The sequence below is a fragment of the Sinocyclocheilus anshuiensis genome, unplaced genomic scaffold (assembly GCF_001515605.1).
Source record: "Sinocyclocheilus anshuiensis isolate Anshui unplaced genomic scaffold, SAMN03320099.WGS_v1.1 scaffold590, whole genome shotgun sequence".
NCBI classification, from domain to species: Eukaryota; Metazoa; Chordata; class Actinopteri; order Cypriniformes; family Cyprinidae; genus Sinocyclocheilus; species Sinocyclocheilus anshuiensis.
Window position 1 is genome coordinate 2076721 of NW_015544192.1, and position 10664 is coordinate 2087384.

At 38.7% G+C, this 10664-nt stretch overlaps 1 protein-coding gene across 1 annotated transcript in view; it reads left to right on the top strand.

Annotated features, from left to right (window-relative positions):
* Positions 1-6639: 6639 nt before the first annotated feature.
* LOC107696584 (counting factor associated protein D-like) overlaps positions 6640-10664 on the top strand; it is a 15293-nt gene continuing 11268 nt past the window's right edge. The window contains exon 1 of the mRNA XM_016496998.1: positions 6640-6705. Within this exon, the coding sequence (XP_016352484.1) occupies positions 6681-6705 (25 nt within the window). The 5' untranslated portion in view covers positions 6640-6680. The remainder of the gene's footprint in view (positions 6706-10664) is intronic.

Genomic DNA, 10664 nt, shown 5'->3' on the forward strand with positions numbered 1-10664 from the left:
GCTGCGCCCGAGGACGGGTGTGAGCGTGCCAGTCCTGCCAAACCAGACACAAACGAGTATGTTTAGAAACAACCAACAACTAAACTTGACACAGAAAAACTACGAGAATGACCGAGCCAGAAGACATTATTTGAGGCAAAGGTATTACATTTTGTTGTTTATGTCAACAACAGTTGCTGCTTCTCTTTCTTTTTCACGATTGAATTTGGTTCAAGTGGGAGAGTTTGACAGGTGCGACTCCATCCGTTAATTTGTCCTCGAGTGTTGAACATTTGAGTCTTCAGCTTGATATAAAGTGCATTATAGTAAGTTTATGTTATATGTGGAATTAGATATAACACTTGACCTCAGTGAAGTGGTAAGTAATTTGTTCACTTTTGTCTTGTTTGTTGTGCGCCTGCGCGATTTAAGCATCGCTCGGTCTGTATAACAGCTGAAGTGAAATGAACTTTGATACAGTTAGTCGGATAGGAATTAATTAAATATATTATAGACTTCTGTACATATAAACAATTGTTGCATAGGCTATTATACGCTTGTTGATTTAGTGGTTTGGAAAACAAATCTATTTGGTTTACTTTTCTCTATTTAATATTGTTATGTTAGGATTTAGAGAATTATAGTAGGAGGAGAAAGTTATGATGTGTGGGAATATTTTATTTTATTTTAAACATGACATTTTGGTCTGTAAAGAAATATTCTATATTGGGTAAAACTAAAATTCAAGTTTTTAAATAAAGTAAAACAAATCTTTAAAAAAGCATTAGAAATGTCATACTCTCTAACGATGTTATTGACGTTATTTATGTAACAGTACTTGTTCTTGTGGAATCAATAACAATAAAAACGAAATATCAAAGAGTATCAGTGGGCTGTTCACATGCCTATGCTGTTTTTCCTTGTTTTAGGGAATTTATTGTCTCTGTATTGCACCTGGAGAGCATGAATACACACATTTAATGCAGGTTAGAGCATTAATTAATTTTAGTTTTTCTTATACAATAATAACAACTTCAAAATCTTATTTTTTTTTTATTGTTAATTGTTTATTTTGTATTCTCTCATTCGTGCATTCATGATAACACAACTCTTGGGTGTGGTTTCTCACAAATCTCATCTAAATTATCTTAACCAGGTGTGATCATTGTGAGGTGTGCCTGTAATGGAAGTGGAACCTTTACTAGATCTGTGTCTGAGGTGGAGCAGACTGTAATTCTCAATGTTCTGCAGAGAGATGCTGAACTACGCAACAAAGAGGAAGGGAGAATACGGTCAGTCTGTGTACAATACTGAACTTATTTAGCAAAAATAAGTTCTATGAGCAATGCAAGATGAAATGTTTGTTTTCAGCATAGACTGTATAAAAACAGCTTCAGCAGACTGTGTCAGACCCTGTCTGTCTGCGCGCTCTCTCGGGAGCGTGGTTTCATGAAGAGCGTGCTAAGAGATATCAGAAGGGTGGAACTGATGTTGTTCATGCCTCTATACGCCGTAAGAGATGTGAAAAAGGTCACATGATCTCTTACTCATTAGTGTAGTGTTTATGTATTTGTGTGTAACATACATTTGTTGTCTCTGCACTTAATACTCTGTTCTTTGTTTTATTTTTGTAGTTATACCTCTGACAGCAATATTTGATAAAGAAAAAGGTAACTCTTCTCAATTACATGAGCAGCAAGAAAAAGGCAAAAGTACAGAGATAGAATTGCAGGAAAATATAAGTGTAAGCAAGGATGACAAGGGTCAGGAACTGAAGGAAAGAGAAAAAGAAGATGGGGAAAGGTTGGTGCAATCTCTCTACCTTAATGTACGACTGAACAAGCTGAATGCATCTAAACAGTCTGTGTATTAATATGATGATACATACAGATCATGTCATACATCATTATTGAATGAGAAACAGGAAATCTCATATGTTTAAAATGCTGCTTAAACATCTAATATGGTTGAAAACTCTCTGGGTCTCATTCACTAGTTTTGTACGCAAGTATATGTGCATAAAGCATGTGTAGGAACATGTTAGCATGCAAATCATGATTCATTAATATGTCTGAAAACAGTAATTTTGAATGATTTGTTTTCTGTGCAGAGATCACTTGTAATCAGTTATTAGTCTAAATATGATCCAGTGTCTTATATTGTGATACTTCCTTTTTAGTCCCATTCCTGTGGTAACTCTTGAAAGACAATCCAGGACAAGACACATCTCAAAGGTCAATTTACATTTCAGATTATATTATATGCTTATGAAATACATGCTACTGTATGTGAGACATTTCTAATGTTCTTGCTTTGAACAGAATAATGCAGCAGAAGAAAATTGTCTTAAAGGTAAAATAAACTATAATGATAGGCAAATCATCTGATAAATGACGGTTTACAAAATATACAGTAAATGATTCTAAACTCTTCTCACTTAATATATCCTTCACGTCCCAGAAAGTGTTGGAGAGTCAGGGGACAAAGAGAGGAGAATTTTGCCAAGTACATTACCAACTCTACAGGTCTGTTCGGCAAGGCCAGTTGTTCAGATACACACATCCCTGAAAACCTTTTGTATTATGTGTCTGTGTGTGTGTGTGTGTGTGTTTCTGTAGATCGACTCAGAGTGGGAAATGGACTCTGGCAGCACTGAACTTGACTATACTAGGTTTGGTATAACAAATAAAATATGTAATCTTTTTAGTATGTGTTTTATTTCAGTTTGCGATTTGATAAGAATGCATCTTAAATTCTGTTGCTGAAAACAGGCAAAAAGAATGTTTTTATATTATCATTCTTAATTGTTTTTATATTATTATTGTTGTTGTTAACTCTAAATATAAAAAATTAAAGACAGAATTATATTACTGCTTAATATATAGTAAAATATATAATTTTTTTTATTAAAAGGAATAAAACTTAATATTTGAAAATTATTTAAAATATATTTGAATTACAATACAAGTTACAAATTACCAGTTGCAATACTAATGTTAATTTAATTGTTCATTTTTAAACGTGAAACCCTCAAGCTTTCATTTTGGTTGAAAATAATTATTTGCTCTTTTGATTTATAAACGCTTCTCGTTACAAGTCTGATAAAATGCTGAAAACTGTTCACAAAAATGTTAATGTATCCGACTAAAATTCAGTCTTTAGTGATTTCACTAAGCCATATTGTGATTTCAATTTCATTTTGATTAGTTGTGCAGCCCTATTTATTTTTTTGTGGCTATAGGAAGTGGTTGTCCACCGACTGGTGAGCTCTATATTTGGTTGAGGGAGATTGTTGGTCTACTTCCCACAAAACGTGGCGCACCCAGTACATATGTGAAAAGGTGTGTGTGTGCACATTCATAGTAGTTTGCTGTTTGATCTTTGTTGTTGTTATTTCCTGAGCACATCAGTGTGGTTTGTATATGTACAGTGTGGTATTACCAGATGAAAGTGGCATCAGTGGCCAGCAGACTAGGGTGGTGTGAGGATCTGTCAACCCAGTGTTTAACCACACCATGGTTTATGACATGTTTCAGTCCAGCGACCTTATTCAGGCCTGTGCAGAGATAACGGTCTGGAGTCCGCAACCCCCTGGCTGTCTGGGTGAAGTACGACTCAGCACTGGCTCAGGTAACACAGATTTGAACATAATATACTTGATATATAACTTAATATAGCTGAGAGGTAAGACTGTGTTCATATGTTGCAGGTGTGAGTTAGGGTCAGTCTGTCTGCTGGATGGACTCAACAGAAGATGAGATCAGTGTGTGGTCAAGTGTGATTCAGAGCCCCAACAGCTGGGTGGACACTAGTCTACCTGTTAGAACCAACTTGCAGCTCTGTTCTGAGTGAACTTTGTTTAACCTATGCATAGTCACCCTGTGACTTTGGTTGTGTAACATTCTATAATACACTACACAACTATTTCCTAGATTATTTCACCCAGTTTGCAGTCTGGACGGGTTGAAGCTAGTTGGCAAAAGTCAGAGCCAGTCTGCAAATTGTGGACGGTTGGAGTTGACACATTTCACAGAACATTGCATAGTATGCGATGGGCACAAACTCTGACTTTTAGGCTACGTTTACACTAGTGCGTTTTCATTTTAAAATGCATAACTTTTGCTATGGTTACGCCTGTCGTTTACACTACCCTGGCATTTGAAAACTCCGGGGTTGCGTTTCAGTGTAAATGGACCAAAACGGAGAGTTTTGAAAATGATGGCGTGGCTGCCCACATTTGCTCTGCATATCCTTGACGACCGAGTAAACAATAACATCATGCTCATTGCTGTACCCATAGAAAACGGTTTACACTACCCTGGCATTTGAAAACTCCGGGGTTGCGTTTCAGTGTAAATGGACCAAAACGGAGAGTTTTGAAAATGATGGCGTGGCTGCCCACATTTGCTCTGCATATCCTTGACGACCGAGTAAACAATAACATCATGCTCATTGCTGTACCCATAGATACGTAGATGCCTCATTAGCGACTGTTTCTATGGGCCGCTATATGTAAGCCCTCCGCCATATTGTAATGGTCAACTTGACGTCATTCACCATAGTAATCACTGAATATTCTAAAGATGCCACAATCCTGCAGAGAACGGCTCAACGGCTCTGTGGGAACCTACAGAATGGTGAATGACGTCAAGTTGACCGTTCCAAGATGGTGGCCGGGTCTACGTGCCTGGAGCGGTCGAATGGGGCGTCTATACATGTCTATGATCTGCATCTCCTGCGCTCCATCAAGCCACTCCCATAATAGTTGTCACCACTCAAATTAATGCACGACTCTACATTATCTGTATAGCATGTGTGTAAGACTCGAATACAATTAAGAAGTAATAATTTTATGACGAATAAATATTTCAGTGAGTAAAACTGACTGTTTATATTATTAAAGACTACACAACATTATTTTATTATCTTTAAATTAATTTTTAAATGATTATTATTTTAAATTATTGTCCCTGGATTAGTAGGATACTCTTATAATAAAGTAGCGGTGGTAGCAGACATATTTTAGGTATCAATTCTGCTTAAAAAGATCCTATCTAATCCTGTTTACACGACAGTATGGTGAATGACGTCAAGTTGACTGTTCCAAGATGGCGGCCGTATCCACGTGCCTGGAGCCGTCGAATGGGGTATCTATACATATCTATGGCTGTACCTGCATGAATGGTCATGTGACATGTGTTTTCAGTTGTGTAGTGTGGACAGAGAACGTTTCTAAAAACGCAGTGAAAACGCAAGTGTAGACGAGGATTGTTTTTATTTTAAAACACCGTTTTGAAATGAAAACACACTAGTGTAAGCAGGGCCTTAGCTTCAAACTATGATTCCATCCGGTCTGGGGATATCAAACATGTTTTTACATTTTGAACCAATTCTAGAACACGTCATGGTGTATGACATGACCTAACTGATTTAACTCCATTCATCTCCAACTACAGTAGCAATCTGTAATGGACAGAATCACCCATGAGATCACCCTACCTTAATAGTCCTCACACACATTTCTTTATGTTGCCAAATTTGCTAGAGTCATGAAATCTGGGGGAGGGAATTCATTGTCTAACTTAAACGGTCCTCTTATGAGAATAGTATTTTCATCTTTCTGCTTGTGGTCTCATGGTGACATTGACCACACATTTTGTCTTTAAATAAATGCCCATTGCATCAGTTTTTACAAAAAACTATATTATATCAAGTCATCGCTTTATTGTATATCTTTTTTTGTCAGATTATTAAATAATCTGTTTTGAAACCAGTGTTTATTTTTACTTGCATTAGGGTGAACTAAAACGAAATATATAAAATGATAGAGACATTCTGTATAATTGTAATATATCAGTCATTCTTGAGAAGTGGGACAAAACAGGGTGCAAAATTGATAATGGAACCTGCTTCAGGAGAATAATATTATCTAAATATTTCAAATAATTTCCTCAGAAATTGGAAGATGGTGTTGACATATCATGGCTGTGACAAAGGAAATATTAACATTAGGATTTAAAATATTCTAAAACTAAAACTCTGACAGTCTGACGCTGATGTACTCTGCAGAGTTGAACTGTGGCAAGGGGCTCCTTTAGAGTGACCGCTGCCCCTGATATTCCCTGATTTTATTACATTTTATTGAATGTCTGACGGTGTTGACAAAAAGTGGGGACGCAACTTTAAAATCTTATGAAACATGCATGTGTCATTAAAAAAAACAACCTTGCTTTGATAGGAGATATTATTAAGTGTTGCTTTTGATAAAACAATCTCTTTTTCATCATTAAAAAGACATTTTTATCCATTTTATTGCATATGAATGATTGAACCCTTCTCTGTGGACACGCTGTTTTAGATGTAGTGAGAGGACATTAAGAAACAGATTTGGTACAATAATGAGAAAATTAAATTGAAGGTGATAATTGTGTTAAATACATTCTATTATTATTCCCTCATGACATTTAAAATTGAAAATATTTTTATTTTTTAAAGCTAATGGCAGTTACCATTGCTGGACCTGTTTTGTCCCACGTCTCAAGAATGACTGATATGTTAAATGTTATTGCATTTATTTGCTTCCTTATTTAACTTGGCCTAATTTTTTCCCGCTGTGGCAGTATCAAACATTTTTGCACAGTTACTTCCCATCTCCCATTTCAGTTTCGGTTTCCCACTGGCTGTGCCTGTAAATTTCAAGCATGGCGGAGGAGAGAACCAGTGACGGTAAAGTTTCATTAATTTTACTCATCTCATCTACAATGCTTTCTCTTGCCTTTACGGTCATGTATATTTACGTATATGAATAACCATTTGATGCTTATTGTATGTATATTACACCGTGAAAATAGCATTTATTTGCTAAAATAAATTCTGGAACCGTCAGCAATATGGCTTAGAGTATGAAGATTTAGCGCAGTGAATGCCAACAAATGGGACGCTCCATTTTATTCAAAGTTCGATAGATATTGACTAAATATTTCATATACATTTTGGCTTTAATAAGATAACACTTGAACGAAATGAATTAGTTAGGACTGAAGTGGAAAGTAGAACATTTCCTATAAAGGCAGCAATCATGCCACAACTGGTCTTTCCATCTGTATACATTTACTATGTTCATAAGCTATTTAGGAGATTGATCTTTTCATCTGGAATATTGTCAAGGATAAAAATCAAACAGACCTTATTATAGTTAGATAAATAGCTGGCTACTCTACTGCGCCCCGTGATTTAATTGTTCGGCACATTTCCTGTAAGTTAATGTTTTTAACACTAGATCATCCAAGTAACCTACTAAGTATGCAAGAGTATACGGTTTTTTCTTAGTTATAGAAAAACTGATTAAATAAATTGTGTGAGCTCTGTGTTTTTTCCTCAGTTGCCACACCAGTTGGTGTTAGAACAGTTCCTGATTTTGGAAAGATGTATTATGTGAAAGGTACATGTGACCCTGGACTACAAAATCAGTCATAAGGGTCAATTTTGTGAAAGTGAGATTTCAACATCATCTGAATAAATGCTTTCCATTGATGTATGGTTTGTTATGATAGGACAATATTTGGCTGAGATACAACTATTTGAAAATCTGGAATCTGAGGGTGCAAAAAAATCTCACATATTTTACATTATTACAACACCTCTCTCCCCATTCTGACATGAACGGCTCTAATAGTTCCTGTATCAAATGAATGCCCGCCTTCTGAAATACGAAATGTGCTGTGATTGGTTAGCTGGGCCAGTGTGTGTTGTGATTGGCAGCACTCGGCGCCTGGTCGGGAAATGTCATAACCCTTACCATAGCCGCCTGCAAGCTTCAGTGTAAATATTGTGTCAAAATCACATCAATTTGAGCGCGATTTAAACCCGGATGATTGTAACCACTCTACGTTCGTCTGCCTTGGGAAAGCTAGCGTGTATCCGACATAGTGATAACACTCGTTGCCTTCTCTAGCGCAGCTCAACCAGGTCTCGTCTCATTCGTCGATATTTGTGATATCACAAATCCCGGAAAATATGCATTGTAGTCCAAACGAGTCGTTCGTTGTAGTTTTTGACAAGTGATTTCTGTTAAATAAAATATCTCCTTTTGAAGTGGACTTTGAGCTTTGTAACTTTGCAGACCTTTTTTATGCTCAAACAGCAACACTGCAGACTAACTAAAGTTGAAAAAGTGAAAAAGCATAATAGGACCCCTTTAATATCCTAATGATTTTTGGCATAAAAGAAAAATCGATAATTTTGACCCATACAATGTATATTTGGCTTTTGCTACAAATTTACCCGTGCTACTTATGACTGGTTTTGTGGTCCAGGGTCACATATATCTGCTTAATTACACAGTACACCTACATCCCAGGTCGGACGGTACGAGATGGAAAAACCAATGAGCCCCAAAAATGGGGCCGACTGTGCATGGAAAATGCATTTCTCCGCCTTGATAAAAAGCCCATTCTCAAGCAGCCTCTGGAGCACCCGCCTGACGTGCTGATCATGTTCCTGGAGAGAAGAGGAAAATATCAATATGTCATCCAGGTAGACATAAATGAACTGATCAACCATATCTCTAAGCACGTCATTAACGAGTGCTTGGAAAACCGCAGGTGAGTTGGACAGGCCAAAAAGTATAACCCGATATTCAAAGTGCCCTCTGGGGGTGTTAAAAGCAGTTTTCCACTCATCCCCTCCCTTATGCGGACCAAATGATAAGCGTTGCGCAGGTTCAATTTTGTGAAAAAAGATGCCCCCTGCAGCCATTCGAAGGCTGAAGACATCAACAGCAAAGGATACGTATTCTTTACCATGATGTTGTTCAACTCTCGATAGTCAATGCACGGCCGCAGAGAACCGTCCTTCATTTCCACAAAAAGGAAACCAGTATCCGTCGGAGAAGAGGAAGGACGGATGAACCCGGCTGCCAGAGAATCAGAAATATTATTCTCAATGGCCTCCCTTTCAGGAGCAGAAAGCAGGAATAACTTGCCCTTATTCAGAGATGTAGCTGGCAATAAATCTATAGCACAGTCATAGGAACGATGTGGAGGAAGAGAAGCAGCCCGGGACTTACTGAACACTTCCTTCAGGTCAAGGTACTCCTCAGATCCACCGGCTCACTCTGCAACACAGAACAAGACACAGACGAACCAGCAGACACAAGACAGGGAGCATGACAACTTTCACTCCAAGAGGAGACCATACTGTGAAGCCAGTCGATACGGGGGTTATGAAGGACAAGCCAAGGGTGTCCTAGAACAACTGGAGCAAGAGGGGAGCCCGTGAGCAAGAACCGTATTTCCTCTGTGTGATTACCCGAAGTGATGAGGATCAGTGGACAGGTGGTGTGAGTGATAGCAGGAAGCGTTTGTCCATTAAGAGCACTGACAGAGATAGACCGTTTGAGAGGAAACACAGGAAGCTGGAGATGTTGGGCTAAGCTAACATCCATGAAATTACCTTCTGCTCCAGAGTCCACCAGGGCTTGAGAGGTGTGATGGTTGGACACCCATTGTAGTCTAACCGGGAGGAGAGTAGCAGACAAGGATTTACCAACAGTCAACCCACCAGACAGTAACCTCGACTCTACTGCTGGGTTTGGGCTTTTACTGGACAACTTGCAGCAATATGACCAGGAGCACCACAATACAGACTTAAGCCCTATTCGGACGGTAATTGTTTCTCAGGGGGACGTAAGTGATTTTCACCATTTACAGGGTGTAGTTGGTGATTTTAATGTCGTCCGAATCCAGGATGACTGTTTTTTTCTCTCACCATCCCCATAAAAATCCCCGGCCGAATTACCTACTGTTTTTTTACCAACACCAAGGTCGTGTGGTCATTTAATTGCCGTCCGAATCCACATCTCTGAGTTTACGAGAAGAAATCGATTCAAAATTCAGCGTTTAAACACTTTTTGAGCACTCCCGAACACCGTAAGGTAATGCTGTACTTGTGTAATTTGCATACATATTTATTTCTGAAATCCTGTAAAGTATTTAAAAGAACGTCTCAGGTTACTTATGTAACCATGGATCCCTGAGTAGGGAACGAGACACTGCGTCCTCTAGGGGTCGCTATGGGGAACGACTCGTTGCTGAGGGGAGTGCATGCCAGAAACCATGGCGAGCTCTAAGTACCAACTCTACCATATTGCCATGGGAGTTGCCCCTGGGACGTTAGACGGCTGTCAGTGACATTATTCCCTACGGCCAAAGGCCTAGGCTACATACCCCAAAAAACTTACCTGTTAGGGCCAGAACTCCTGGACCCGGGGTAGAGCTCAAGGCTTGGAATCAGGAATAGATTCCTTTAAGGGAATACGACCAAGAGCCTAGAATCATACTAAGTCTTGGACTGTTACACAGGGGCTACCGCACACTCTGCATATGCTAAAAGAACTGTCTCAACAGACCCCTAGTAGCAACACCCTGTTAAAGTAGGTATCCAGAGGATACATAGGTGGAGTGGTGCCCAAGGCGGAACCGGGGTTTTAAACCGCTCAGAAAGAGCGCGAGGCTGCTGCGCGTAGCTCTTACCATACAGGATTTTTAGAAAAGAACGCAGAGTACTAGTATGCGAACTTACCACAGTGTGGATTTAGAAAGTGTACAAAGACTTCACGTGCACACTTACCATAATATGGATTTTAAAAATACCGTTCTAAGGGGTTCTCGTGGCACTCTGAAAGA